We start from the raw sequence: 15,767 nt of genomic DNA, 5'->3' as shown, positions 1-15,767 counted from the left end.
CCATACATAACGAATGCAAGCAACAAGGCCTTATGCTGTGTGAAGTGAGACTAGCTACCCTAAGTTAAGTGCTCATACCTACCCCTTGCTCTCGACAAATGGCTTTCTAACCAGCCCAGACTGGTTCATCGTCAAAAGACGCAACAATGGCAAAAAAAATCTCGAGGAACTACTCACAAAGACTTTCATACGAGCCCCAATGTTATGCTTAGCTCGACTTCAAGGGGTTATCAACAGATTTGCTCGAAAGAGGCAGGCTAGAAAGCATACGAACGAGACGTGAAGTATTCAAGAAAATCATTGATTTTCTCTGTTGAAGAGTAAAAGCGCTATCCCTTTCGCTCAAGTTGCTTGTATATGTTGTTACCTGCTGCGACTAGGGATGATGATTTGCCCCGACCCGGTGGGGAACCCGGTTCACCCGACCCGAATGGGGACGGGGATTCCCCGCTAAAACGGGTCCCGGTGCCGGGGATCCCCGGTAGACACAAACCGGGGACGGGGCCAGGGACGGGGGATGTTACTCAAACCAGGGACGGTCCGTCCCCGGTAGAATTAAAATAAAGGATACTATTCACAGGGTTTGACCGGGTTTTGACCGGGGATTGCTAGAGATTTGACCGGGGATTGCTAGAGATTTGACCGGGGACGAGATAATAATCCCCGTACCCGCCAAGGACCGGGGTCAGGGCCGGGGGACGTTACTACAAACTGGGGCTGGGGCAGGGGATTACAAAACCCGCCCCATTGCCTTGCCTTGCCGGGACTTCTCCTCGAGCATTGTCATGACTCATGATTGCATAAATACAAAAACAATAATGAATTACAAATTACAAGGATGAAAACTGTAATTTCTAAATTACAAGAACGAAAATCGTAATTTTTAATAAACTATAGGGACTAAAAACATAATTCTTAAATAAATATTTGAGTCAAAACCCATGGAATTTTGAAGTCAAGATCATACCATTATTTTACCAATTTTCTGCATCCTCTTTGTCAATAAACCCCCAATTCTATATTGTATCAAACGATCAACTACACAACTATTACATATATATTATTCCTTTCATTCAATCGTAAATACAACGAGAATCTATTGCTTATTGGGTTTCTATGATTCTATCGATTTCCGATTCCTTTTCGTAGAATAAGTCGACAGGAGATTCCACATGGCCGATAAATCCAATTATTCGATTTTGGGTTTTCTTTGTTCGAATAGATTCTACTTTTTTATTTATTTAATCAGCCATTGTTGTTGGTCGTATGAAGTTACTGCTGTTCCTTATGATTCTTTCACGATTTCGAGCTTTATTTATGGTAAAACTTCACTCGGACCTTATGATTGGCGTTATATCAGAGGTAAGCAACGCAAATTAACTGTGTTTTTGATTGTTTGCTAACTTTTATGATTAATCAGGTTTTGATTGTGATTTTATTTGGTGAGTTGAGTTCAATATTTGAGATTTTCTGAGTAGATAGGTTTAATCTGTGTGTTTTTTTTATTTATAATTTACTGTATAATCGATTTTGATTACTATGTGTATGATCAGTTAGGTTTTGATTGTTGATTTGTTGATTTTAGTTTTGTGGGTTCAACCTGAAAATTGGGAATTTTGTATAGATACCTTTAATTAATTAATTGTGTGTATTTTTTCATAGGGATTACCGTATAATTGATTCTAAATATCAGCTGAAGTTAGTGATTAATTGAATTTTGTTTATCTGTACAATTAATTCTTGATTTTACATGTGGGTTAGGTTGAAAACCGTGGGAATTCACTGTAACAAAATCAGGTTTACAGGACTTAAATAGGACCAGACAATTGTTTGTGATATATAAAGGTGTTGTAATAAGTTTACATGACGCTTTTGGGAGCATTAAACTGCTTTTTAGGACACTTTTGAAACAGAGGATTCTATTATCCCTTTTATAGGATACTATTTGAAAAAGTGTCTTATAAAACAAGTGTCTTAATGAAAAGATGGGTATACAGAACACGTATGGAAGGGCTAAAATTAGGACACATTGTTTCAAAAATGTCCTGAAAAGCTTTTTATATCTATGTGAGATATACTGGTTTGGTTTGGTTTGGTACCCCTAAACTTATATCTGTATGGGATATAGTGGGTTTGTTTGGTTTGTTACCCCTAAACTCATGTCTGTGTAGAATATACTGGGTTCGTTTGGTTTGGTTTGTTACCCCTAAACTCATGTCTGTGTAGAATATACCGGGTTCGTTTGGTTTGTTGCCCCTAAATAAACTTATATCTGTGTCGGATATTATGGGTTCATTTGGTTTGTTGCCCCTAAATAAACTTATATCTGTGTCGGATATACTGGGTTCGTTTGGTTTGTTTTGTTATTGATATCAGTTTCTATTTTATGTGGATTGTTGAATTTTATCTCAATAAATTCATTTGAAAATTTATTTTCCGAGGGGAAGGCGTGGAAATATGAAGAACATGATTATGCTTTGAATTATTTTATTGCCAAGAGTTTCTAATTCGAATAACGGTTCATCTTTCTTGCAGTTGATTTGCCGACATCATTTTCTTCGATGACTATTGCTTTAGAGTCTGATGTAAACCTTGTAAGTATAAGTCTTATCTTTTATGAAATTGCATAATCTTTTAACTACTTTTGTTCTAAAAGATTTACATTTGACTTGATATATAGTTTAATAAAAATGTTTGACCATCGATCAAATGTCTAAAATGCCCTTTGATACTTAGAAGTCAAATGTGAAATCTTTCTTAAGGTGGAGGGCTTTTCTTTCTATTTTTTGACATGGTTTCGTTGCTTTTCAGGGTAAAAATAGCGTTAAAAAGGGCGGTATAAATAAGCTACCAATGATATGTGTTCGTGAAGGCAGCCCTCCTTTGCCGGATTCATATAACACCTCTTTAACTGGTTTAGGTACAACGGTAAACTCTTCATTCACAATATTATTCTTGCATAACATGCTTAAAAGTTTCTCGTATTATATGATTATCAAATTAATGTCGTGATCTACTCTCTCCGTCCCATCAAATTTATAATGTTTGACCAGCCAGGTAGGTTGTGTTTGACTATTTGTAAATGTCTAAAATACCCTTTAGTAATAAGAAATAACAATATCTTTTTCTTGTAATGATGGCAATGGTCAAAATGGGGCAGGTTCGTTTGAGTACTGTAAATATTTTGAGAACCGTGAGAACCAACTATGAGTAATGAAAATGCATGATATTCATAATGAATAATTCATGAATGGTTGGTTCACGGGGTTCTCAAAATATTTATGGTTCCTAATTCCTAAATGAACTTTCCCCTCGACAAAGCTTTCCAAAAATAAAGATGTTGGAATTTCATGGGACCGAGGGAGTATGTAATTGTGAAAACCCAATTGTTTTTTAGCGACTTGTTCAAATTTAAAATGGATTATCAAATCTTTTTTGACATCATTGCGTTACTCAATGTTGCAGTTTTGGATCCTATTTCTAATGAATCTTTGGGGACACAAGGTCTTCAATTTGCCGAGAAATGTTATCCTATGCAGAAAAATATTCTTTTGAGGCTGACAAACGAGCAGGTTGGCTTTCGTTCTTTATTTTTTGGAGGTTCCGCTAGTTTCTATCATTTTACCATTTTTGCTTTTGCGAGTCTATTTATATGGTACACGACAAATAAAGACTTGATTTTGGGAATTTCTTGATCTATAAAGAGATAAAGATGAGACCCACAAAGTGAAGAACAACGAGAAATTGTATAAATGAATCAAGAAGTTATAATCGTAATTGGAACATATATTTACTTATTGGCAACTTAATGCTATATTGTTCTACAGATTTCTCCGGGCGTTTGGTACTTTGGTCTATTTAATGGCATTGGATCAATGAGGACACAATCAAAGATGGTAGGGGATATTATGGTCAACTCTCCCATTTTTTCTTGGCTATTGTTGCCATCATAATGTGTATTTGGAAGGATCCTTATTGTTTTTATCAAGATGATATTCATAATGAATATTCATGATAATTCATTGGTTCTCAAATGCACCCACCCCTTCCTATATATATGAGGGAGGTTCAAATGAGAACAATTTCAAAATAAGAGAACATGAAAACGGCCAAATCATTAGCAAAATCGCATGCGATTTTCCACTAATGACCAGTGCGAGGGTGTGCGGGTGACATGGCCCGCGACCTCAGGTTGCTCTAAAGTCGCGTGAATCACATGTGATTTTACACATGGTTTTAGTGTTAAATCACATGTGATTCGACTGTTCTCCTATTCTCTTATTTGGTTACTGTTCTCGTATGAACTTGACTCATATATATATATATATATATATATATATATATCATGTGAGAACCACAAAAAGGATACAAACCATGAGTACCACTTATGTGTTACTTCGCATGATTTTTTCTTGTAAGACTAGGTAAGGTATTGATTAACATATATTTGTTTCACAATGCTAAACTTTTTGACGTGTTTGTAACACAAAAACGTACACAAAAAGTTTTGCATTGTGAAACAAACATATGTTAAAACAATACCTTAAATCCTAGCCTTACAAGAAAAAATCATGCGAAACAATACCTTGAGGTAAATGTTCTCATGGTTCTCACAATATATTTGGTTCGATATACATATATATATATATATATATAGGGGCATTTCATGAATATATTAAATATATTAGGGACCCATTTCATGATGAATATATTGTCACAACATTCATCATGAATACTTACAAAAAGGGTGGTTCATGTGTTCCTAAAATATTTAAGGTTCCTAAATGAACCTTCCTCTATATATGTACATGTGTGTGTATATGTATTGATTGATGATACTTTGCAAGAACTATCTGAACTTTATTGTTATTTATGATTTGGTGTTACAGATAAATCGAGGATTGGAGTATTCATTTAGTGGAAATGTTAGCGTTGAAGGTTGTATGGGCCCATCTATCTCGGGTCAATTCTGTAACCAAACCATTGACCAACTTTCTTGTGTTGAGCAGAACTCAACGCAAGGAACCGTTGTTTCTTGTAGAAACAACGATGAAAGCTTGTGCAATGATCGGAAAGAACCAAAAGTCTACATTTTGGATTTGCTCGGAGTTTCGGAAGAAATAACAATTTCGACTACAAATGTTAAATTCAACCAAACTCAAGATGGTACAAATAATCATAGCAATATTGGTTTAATATGTTATGCTCGGCATGGTGCCTTGCCATCATCATCGAATCATGATTATTCTGGTAATATCATTGACTCCCCCTTGGTTATACGTTCTCCAAAAGTTGGTCGGTGGTATATTACCGTTATACCCCTCAACCTCTCTAATGGCACTGTTGAGAACATGACAGTTTGCTTTTCATTGTTGTGGCAAGTGCGTCAATGTCCTCAAAATAAAGCCGGTTTGAATTGTAAGTGGGAACGATATGTGCTTCAGGTTGGTTATAAGATATACTTCTTTCATTCCAGAATAAGTGTCACTTTCTTCCGATTCTACCCTTAATTATGAGATTGAGAAATTCATTACTCCCTCTATTAAGGGAATTGTCTTTTTTTGAGTGATTAAGTCCCTGATCGTTTTTTAGGGTCAGAAGGCCATTTCGTTCAATTTCAGTAAGTGCAGTGATTTATTTGTTCAAATGGGACTTAATTGCTCAGAATATGAAAGTTCGTTTTCCCTTTAATTAATTAAAAAGTGTAATAATTACGAATTTCTAAAACTGGGTCTTTTTCATCATGGACATTTATTTTGCACAACGATGTTATGTGAACCGAATGTTTATTTATGCAGACAATTCTGAGGAAGAATCCGTCCCTTCCTTTCGAATCATACTATTCACCTGTGAATATTAAAGGATTTTCACGTTCATCTAATTTTCATCTCGAGCCTCTTCTTAGCAACTCTTCGCTCGGTCAAAGTCAAGATTATGCATGGACTTATTTTCAAGTAGACATCCCATCGGGTGCAGCCGGAGGAAGCATTCACATGCGAATAAGTTCAGATACTAAATTGCATCATGAAATTTATGCGCTATATGGTGGATTACCATTTGAAGATAAATGGGATTACTTCTATGTGAATTCTACTAGCAACAGTAAAGGTTCGATGTTCTTTAAGTTGTACAATTCAGATGAAAAAAACGTCGGTTTCTATATCGTCTATGCCAAAGAAGGAACTTGGAATTTCGGTATAAAGTATTTGACCTCTTCTCCTAAAAGTCAAAGCCAAAGTCAAACTACTATGTCGATTTCGGTTGAAAGATGCCCGAGAAGTTGCTCGTCTCATGGAACATGTCAAAATGTTGTTGAAATGAGTGGGTTGTCACTCTACAGGTATTTTCGTATCTCATCCACCATTTTAGTCATATTTAAAATTAAAAAGCTCGGGCACTTTTTTTTCTAAGTTCTTTTTAAAATTGCAAAACTTTTTCGTTTTGGGATGTCTGTTGATGTGACCATGGGAGTACAACGGCATGAAGATATTATTCATGTTTGCTTTTTTTTTTCCCGACTGTTATCTGATTTATTATTATAAAATATCGCAGCTATTGTTGGTGTGATCGGACCCATGGAGGCTTTGACTGTAGTGATGAACTTGTCTCCCATCGAGGTAATTTATGTAGATAAATGTGAAATAGACGGGAAGTTTTGGATTTTCGTTTGGTGACTTCCATCTTTGTTTTTCTCACTTTATGCAAATGGGCCTCACGGTCACATCTTCGTTCTCATCACATCAAATAAATGGGACCAACAAAATAAAACCGTTAATGACCAAAATAAATATCTTTTCTTTCGTGTTCGACTTCTAAGTTGATTTGAAAATTTCATTCTAATAGGAGTTCTTATGTGTAGGAACTACTAGCTAGTGTGGATAGGAAGAATGGAGTAATAGAGGTTGAGCGTGGGGCTGGGGTGGGTTGGGGTTAGGAAGCTGGCATATAGTGTAACGTTTCATGGCTTACCAATACTCAACTCCTCGCCACATTTAGTTCCCCCTTCCAAAATCAAGAGTCCTCCAAGTTTTTGTGAAATTACCAGAATACCCTTGGTGTTTTCGATACTGTGGGATTCTTTATATAGTACACGTCTTTATGTTCAAGGGTAATCTTGGAACTTTGAGAATCTTTTCGGTGAGTGTAGACTTAATGTGGGCCGGGAGTGACCATACTCTTTTTGCATATGGCTCTATTTGTGCATGCATGTGAAGTTACCCAAAAAATACCCTTTGTGTTATTGATGCCGAGGGATCCTTTACATAGCATCCATGTTTAAGTTCAAGGGCAATCTTGGAACTTTGAGAATCTTTTAGGCGAACACTTAACGTGGGATGGAAGTGTCCATACTCTTTTAGCATATGGCCCTATCTGTGCGTGTAGATGTGTGTTTTGCGCCTCGGTTATCGGATGTACCCTTCTGAAATCAAGAAACATCGGATTGCATGTGAAGTTACTAGAACAACCTTAGGGTGTCAATACCGCAAGATCCTTTGCCTTGCATGCATATTCATATTCAAGGGTAATCTTGGAATTTTGAGAATCTTTTTGTGCACACTTGATATGGGGAATTGGCCTTATTTTTTTTCCCGTTTGTGTTTCGCCTTTCTGTTATCAATTGTCCCCTTCCAAAATCAAGAAACCTCATACCTCATATTAAGTTACCAAAATACCCTTTACGTTTACTTGGTACACATTCTATCTCAAAGGTAATCTTGGAACTTTGAGTGCATATTTCGCCTCTCTTATCGTATTTCTTGCAGGGCATATACTGCAATCGATTTTGCTTATTGCATCAAATGCTGCATTCGTGTTTCCTGCTTATTGGGCCCTACGTCAGAAGGTACGAATAGAGGTCAGGTTTGCGTATATTATACCCCCAGACCCCAACCTCTGGGTGGGATATACTGGCTCGTTTGGTTTGGTTAATGTGGTTATCAGTTTGTTTTCTTGACGGTTTGACTTTGGAAAATCAAACTGGGAGTCTTCGGTCCCGATTGGCCATTCATTTTGTTTTTTCATTTCATCCAAACATAGATATGTATAATTCCGTCGATGCAGGCATTTGCAGAGTGGGTGCTCTATACATCAAGTGGTATTTCAAGTGGCTTATACCATGCATGTGATGTTGGTGCCTGGTGTGCGCTATCTTTTCATGTTTTGCAGGTCCGTAGAATCTTTTTATGGTGATATATACACACACACATATATATATATATACATACGCACACACACTCATACATACATATATAGGGTCAGGTTTAGGGGAAAACCTCCAAAAAAATGAAAAAGTGAGGAACACCATTTGTACAGTATGGACATATGCATATAAGTAATTTATCTGATGCACGAGTGCATAGAAGCCATAGAACATTTACAAATGGATAATTGTTAGGGTGTTCCTCGTTTTTTCATTTTTTTGGGATTTTCCCTTGATCCCTCACACACGCACACACTCACTCTCTATGTATATAGAGTTGGTTCCGATGAGAAGCGTAAGAAGGGGATTTCCACTCTTAGATGCACATTAGGATGAGATGCACCGGATCAATCCCCATATCAAGCGCCGTTCATGGGTGGGTTTGAGATTAAAGGTGATCAAGGCTCCAAATCTCTTCTTATGCTTCTCACCTTAACTCTCCTTCTCACACGATCCTTCGCCTATATGTGTATATATATATATATATTGTTGTGATATACATACAGGAAAATCAAACGAGAACCACCAAAATGTTGAGAACCGTGAGAATAATCCCAATCATTTAATAAGTTTTATCTTATTCCAGGATTCAAGGTGGTATTATTGTTTATGTGTGTAGGGGCATGTTTTGTTTCATATGTGAAACAATTTTGATTGTTTCATATATGAAATAACATTGTATGTTTCACATGTGGAACTGGTTCTCGCTGTTTTCAACATTTTCTAGTTCTCATTTGATTTCCACCAATATATATATATATATATATATATATATATATATATAAAGAGAGAGGATCAAACGAGAAGTTGCTCAGTTTGCGAGAAGTTCCAAGATCACATATGATTACATTACACATCGCTTAATCATATATGATTGAACATATCCAAAGGGGAAGCGGACAACTTGGTGAACACGATCAAAGATTGCGGGGAAGGTCTCTTGGAACTTCTCGCCTTCTTGCAAATTGACCGCCTTCTCATTTAAACTTGACCCCAACAACAAGGACAACAAGGAACCCTATCAACCGTTGGATAAAAAAATAGATGATCTAGATTCGAATGTGACCTCCCCTATAATGGTGAATTTAGTTTTGGCAAAATGTAACCGCATTTACTATTCACAACAGTTCGATTAGAATAAGTGGATGTATTTTTTGTTTCACGATGTGGAATTTTTTTACGTGTAATATTTGTACCACAAACACATAAAAAAAGTTTAACATTATGAAACAAATATATGTTAATAAATACCTTAAATCCTAGCCTTGCACCGGTTCTCACGGGTTTGTAACCTTTTTGTGCTTCTGACGGTTTGTATTTGTGGTTCTTATGGTTTGCTATCAATATACTTCCAGTTCATGGATTTTTGGCTTTCGTTCATGGCCGTAGTGAGCACATTTGTCTACTTGGCTGCAATTGATGAACCTTCAAAGCGGACAATTCATACGATTGTTGCCATCCTTACCGCACTCATGGCCGAAACCGGAGCCACAAGGTACGCTTCCTCCGCTTTACGGGTTTTTCTAACAACTACTCTTGAAGCCCCGGGAAATCATACGAACCACAAAAACCGCTTCGTAAATTGTACTCCCCTCGCCCAAAATAAATGTCAGCAATGAAAATGGCACACAGTTTTAGAAATGTGTAATTGTTACGCTTTTTGATTAACTAAATAGTATATTACATTTTTCGTCCCTGTGGTTTGTTAAAAATTGCGATTTTCGTCCCTATGTTTTGTAATTCATTGTTATTTTTGTCCTTATGATTTACAATTTATTGTTTTTTCGGTCCCTATGATTTACAATTTTTTTACTGTTTTGGTCCCTTATACTTGAATGTAGGAATTAGTCTAAGGATGAAAATAGCAATAAATTGCAAACCATAGGGACAAAAATCGCAATTTCTGAACCATAGGGATGAAAATTGTAATTTACTCTTAACTAAATGAAAATTTTATCCTTAATAATAGAGGGAGTAATGAATTTATCTATCTCATAACTAAGGGCAGCATTGGAAAGTATGCGCTTACTTTTGAAAGTGGATACTTATTTTGGAGCTGAAGGAATCTTACTATCGTAATTTCTCTTTCTGAGGTCCTCCAACATCGTTCTTGTAATAGCAATTGGATCAATCGGTCTTCTTGTCGGCTGGTTGATCGAGTTCTTCACGCATTATAGGCGAATCTCGCTTTCCACCGAATTTCTTCTGAATATGCTTCAAAGGTAAGATTCTTTTGACCACACAATCCTTGGGCCTAGAGATACAAAAGGCCCAGGATTTTTCGGGCCTCGGCCAGCCTTAACTGAGCCTTGGAAAAAAGTTGGCCTGATCAGGTTTTAAGGCAGGGCCTAGGCTGGGCTTTTTCAGTCCGGGCTTCGGGCTGAGACTTTTTTGTGCATCTCTAGTTGGGCCACAAGAGGTTAAGGGGTTGTTTGGTTGGTTTTGCATTAAGTCATGGAGTAAAGTTGTTTGTGTGGATTAATCTGCCTGCATAGATTGGAAGGTTTTTGTGTGGAATGGTTTTTTAACAGATGGAAAGAGGGAGGAGCAAGTTTAGAAGGAAAAAAAAAAGCCAACCTAGAAGCTTACTGAATAAGCCACTTTCTATATCAGTAAGCCACTACCAACCACTCTATATATAGTTGACCGAGTAAGCTATGAGTCTCATTAAGCTCATTAAGCTGCCAACAAATAGGCTTTAGGGGCTGTTTGTTTGGCTCTTAATGGTTATATTAAGAGCCAACCTCTTAATCGGTAAGAGGTCAAGGGTGTTTGGCAAAAAAAAGAGGCTCTTAATGGTTACACAACCCCTCTTAACCATTTTGCATCTGAGGCTTCTCTAAACCATTCAGAGTGTTCTTTTTTCAATTTTGTCCTCTCCCAAGCTTTCCTCACACGTCGCTCACAGCCCCTTCCCCCCACCCTCTCGTCGCCGGTCTTCACAGCCCCTCCCCCCACCCTCTCGTCGCCGGTCTGCAAATCGCCACCCCCACCCTACGATCGTCTGTCGTCTCCGTCTGTCGTCGTGGCCTCTCGTCGCCGCCGCTCATCGCCGCTGCTCGTCGCCCGCCGCTCATCACCGCAGCACGTTCCCGATGTCAGAAACGATAATCAAGAACCTCATGAAGTCAATTTATCGACTTCTTCGGATCAAATCGAAGAGCTACATGTTGAACAAGGGCAAGAATTAGTTCCAAAAGATGAAACCCATCCCATAAATCTCAGTGATTCACCAGGGTCAAGGATGATGATTCTCGATGATTCATCACAGATTGAAGCCATCGATGAGGGCAAAGAGGAACAAAAAGTGAAGGTTAAAATGGAATAATGGGTTTTTGTTAGATGAGGGTTAAAATGGTAATTTATTGTCATTCAGAGAACAGTTACCAAACAACATTATTTCATTCAGCATTTAACCATTCTGACCTCTTAACTATTCTGCACTAAATCATTCAGCAACTGCCAAACAGCCCCTTAAGTTCTATATGAATGAAGTTGTCTATGTGGATTAATTTGTCTGTATAGATTGGAAATGCTTTTGTTTGGGACTGTTTTTCCCATAGATAGAATTAGCATGTTTTTAATTGGGAGGGGTATGAACCACAAGGGTGGTGCCTGATTGGTTTGAGCTTGGCTCCAAAGGTCAAAAGTACCAGGAGGTCTCACGTTCAAATCCAAGGAGGAATAAAAATCCCCTTGTGGCCACGGAGGTTCAAATGCGGTGACTCCGGGCTATCTGCAAAGCAGGTGGTTGCCCTGGGATTAGTCAGCTCGCATAGCAGGTTGGATATCCAGGTTAATCAAAATTAAATAAATTGGGAGGGGTATGTTTAGAAAAACATAAAGCTCACCTTTGTAAGCTTACTGAATAAACCACTTTCTATATCATCAAGCCACTACCAAACATGAGTCATGTATAGTTGACGACTGAATAAACTGCGAGTCCCATTAAGCTGCTAACAAACAGTCCCTAAAGTTTCTAATGGCGTTTTATAAAACGTTTTCAGGTGGCAAACAATCAATGGATGGCTCCATAACATTATAAAGACGGTTATTAGACGTTTTCGCTGGTTTTTCGTGCTCGCCGGATTCATTGCGTTAGCAATGGCCGCCATAAGCTGGAGCCTCGAATCAACCGAAAGTTACTGGTTTTGGCACAGGTTTGTTGCGATTACTCGCTTTGTTTGAAATATAATTTTAACGTGGTTATGTTGAGGTTAGCATTGTGGTTTTTCCGTCAAGTCAGAGCATCTTCATCAGATTCTCTATAATTTCTCCAAAAATGGATTTCATAAAAGTTTATTCGATAGTTTGTTAAGGGTATTAACTGCATTGAATATTTTAATAATATAATTACTATTAAAATCGTACATACATTTTGTGGGTCCCATATACAAAAATTTGGTAACGGGACCCCACAAAATGAATTAATTGGTCCTTATTATCGGTCACCAGTTGTGACCGATAACAATTGAATTACAGTAATCACCATCAGTCAGTCAGGGCGAGTGAATGAAATTACAGCGAAAATTACTGAAAACACGCACGTTAGAAATTTTATTTACCTTTGGTTGTTTCTTGATGACGTTAAACGGTTTGCAGCATGTGGCATGTGTCGATATACACTTCTTCGTTTTTCTTTATCTGTTCGAAAGTGAATGTAATCAACTCCGAGGAGCAAGGGTCTACAAACACAGAATATCAGTTGACTCGACAGGATTCTCTCTCGAGAAGTGAAGACCGATTGACGCATGTCTAGTTTACGTAGACGGTCCGTTTGACGGAACGAACGATTCTTCGGCGATTTTTGTGGGGAGTTGGAAGAGGGGGTTCATAGGAGGAAACAGGAAATGTAAATGAGAAAGTTAGAGAAAAGTGGATAGAATTATAAGACAAGGGTGGTTTTGTAAAGTTAGAGGGGCTCTTTTGTAAATTCACAATCTTGTATGATTTTGAACTTTAACCTACACACAATGAGCCAATAAACCAAATTTCAGAGCATATATATACAGAGCCAAGGATATTTGTACAATGTAGCGAGATCCAGTTTGATTTTTGATATTTCGTTTTATTTTTTGTCCATGTCGATATAATACAGTTTTATATAGTTTTGGAAAAACAATAATGTTTTTATTTTTGGATAAAATATAAATTTGAAGATATCATAAAATTTTGAAAAAAATATATCAATATTAGTATTAAATTAACTATTTAAAAATTCTCGTTTTCTGTATAATTCTTTTAATTCAATTTTTATTATAATTTAATTTATGTTTAATAATGAAGTAATTTATTTTTGATTTAATAATGTAATTTTTTTAAAGATAATAATTAAATATTTTGTTAAAAGTCAATGATTATTCTAATTATATTTTAAAGTTTTTATATTTAAAATGAAATGTTTATCATGTATTTGATTATATTTATCTATAGTTAGTTACACGAATTAGAAAATGGAGCTTTAATAAGTTGTACTTATGTACAATTTACTTGTAATCTTGAATTTGAAGTAATATGCATTAATAAACAATATTTCATACATAAAAAATGAGTTTTAAGAGTTTTTGTCAAATATTTTATAATAGAGTATAAATAATTAATGTTGAAATCTTTAAAATAGAGTAGCTGTCAAAGTTGAATGTAATTTTTTAAGAATCTCGTTATTAAATCACCAAGCTTTAAGTTTTTTTTTTCTAAAACAAAATGAAAAAAAATATGGAAAATAGGTAGGGCTGTAAATGAACCGAGCGAACATGAACAACGGCCTGTTCATGTTCGTTCGTTTAACTTAACCGAACAAATGAACGAACACGAATAGTAAACGAAAAAAAATCTTTGTGTTCATGTTCGTGTTCGTTCGTTTAGAAATCAAGTGTGTTCGTGTTCGTTCGTTTAGAAATTAGGTGTGTTCATGTTCGTTTATGTTCGTTCGTTAACAAACAAAATGAACATAAACGTACATGCCTAAACGAACATAAACAATGAAAAAATAAAAAATTCAAATAAGACAAAATGATGATAAAATTTAAATCTAAATAAATTCTAAAAAGTTAAAACTTAAATAAATATTATTTGAATTCAAACCAAATAAATAAAAGATTATATATTAAATTCAATATATAAACGAACATAAATGAAAGAACGTTTACGAACATAAATGAACGAACGAGACTTTTGTTCATGTTCATTCGTTTAACTAAAGAAGCAAAAAAATTTGTTCATATTCGTTCATTTATTAAATAAACGAACTTCCCGTCGAATGGTTCACAAACGGTTCGCTGAACGTTTGGTTCGTTTACAGCCCTAGAAATAGAGAAATTTTCTACAAATTTAGAAAATCATTCAAAATTAAATAAAGAGACGATTTATTTTTATTTTTTCAAATAAAATTAAAAATAAAAGAATAAATAGGAAGACTGTTTTTTAATATTATATTATATTTTAATAATATAATATAATTAGTGTTGAAATCTTTAAAACAGAAAGACTGTTTAAGTTGAATTGTTTTCTTTTATAAGAAATCAAGATGGATGGATAAAGAAATAACGACAACATAAAATAAAATGACAAAACTTAATATGGTTTGGGTTCATGTAAGCCAAGACTGTTTTTGTGAGACACGTGAGACAAGTTTTTTACACTTGAAATTTCACAACAAAACAACGTGAAGGTAACCTTCACAGTGTTTTTGCTGTGAAGATTCAGATTTCTTTTTACCTTCACATCTTGTTGTGACGTTTCAAGTGTAAAAAATTTGTCTCACATGAACTCAACCCAACTTACTATAGTTCCCATAAGTACAATAAATACGATGATCTGGTCTGGTCTAAACGAGTCCATATAATCCATGCATAAAATCATTTATATATATCGTTCAAATTTTAGGTTTTCCTGACATAATTCCTTCTAAGAAACTAAGGTGGCGTTTGTTTTTTAAAAGGTGCTGAAGTCTGAAGTCTGAATTCACTTCTGATTTTTAAGAGGTTGTGCTGAAGTCTGAAATCTGAATTAGTCAGACTATTTGTTTTTTGCGTCTGAAATCTGAAGTTTGAAGATGAGAGATCGAGAGTTGATATGGATCGACAGTTGACAAAGTTGAGAGATGAGAGATCGAGACAGAAGAGTTGATCTAGAGAAATCGAGCGCAAAGAGATCAGAGTAGGTAGGCAACGATTTGAAATAAGAGGTAATAAGAGGTTTTGCAATCACTTAAATTTTCAAACCTAATAAGTCTTAATTGAAAAAAAAAGAACAACACACTGAATCCTCTTATGTCTGACCGATTCAGACTTAAGAGGACATTAAGAGCTTTTAGCCCCTAATTTGAACAAACTCAGTATATCCTACTAAGAGGTATAAACATATCTATGTGTAAGAGGGAGGGGCAAGTGCCCCCGTTTCCACTAAAAAACGAGCGGTTTTTTATTTTATTTTTTCATTTTCTCTCTTCCGACCCCTTTAATATGTGCGGTAAGTTTCTACATGTCAAAGTTTCTGGACCTGTCACTACCTAAGAAGTTATCTGTCATTTTATGCGGTCTGATTTGCATGGGAAAGTAAATCAAAT

The 15,767-nt window shown here is 35.9% G+C and overlaps 1 protein-coding gene across 4 annotated transcripts; it reads left to right on the top strand.

The window, feature by feature from the left end:
• The first annotated feature begins 1,040 nt into the window (after positions 1–1,040).
• LOC112526902 lies at positions 1,041–13,230 on the top strand. Of its 4 annotated transcripts, XM_025137337.1 has the most exons (14): positions 1,041–1,362; positions 2,536–2,594; positions 2,812–2,920; positions 3,466–3,572; positions 3,828–3,896; positions 4,890–5,444; positions 5,799–6,340; positions 6,553–6,617; positions 7,764–7,843; positions 8,062–8,166; positions 9,556–9,695; positions 10,294–10,422; positions 12,208–12,360; positions 12,803–13,230. In XM_025137337.1, the coding sequence occupies exons 1-14, from the start codon at positions 1,173–1,175 to the stop codon at positions 12,957–12,959; spliced, it is 2,460 nt and encodes an 819-aa protein (XP_024993105.1). In that variant the 5' UTR covers positions 1,041–1,172; the 3' UTR covers positions 12,960–13,230. The 4 variants fall into 4 exon arrangements, with proteins under 4 accessions (XP_024993105.1, XP_024993106.1, XP_024993107.1 ...); XM_025137338.1 differs by lacking the exon at positions 10,294–10,422; XM_025137339.1 differs by lacking the exon at positions 12,803–13,230 and having other exon boundaries at positions 10,320–10,422; positions 12,208–12,278.
• The last annotated feature ends 2,537 nt before the right edge of the window (positions 13,231–15,767 follow it).

Source organism: Cynara cardunculus (genome assembly GCF_001531365.2).
Source record: "Cynara cardunculus var. scolymus isolate 2C chromosome LG 14, CcrdV1, whole genome shotgun sequence".
Lineage (NCBI taxonomy): Eukaryota > Viridiplantae > Streptophyta > Magnoliopsida > Asterales > Asteraceae > Cynara > Cynara cardunculus.
The sequence above is the reverse complement of the archived record's forward strand: the minus strand, read 5'-3'. Positions and strand labels throughout refer to the sequence as shown.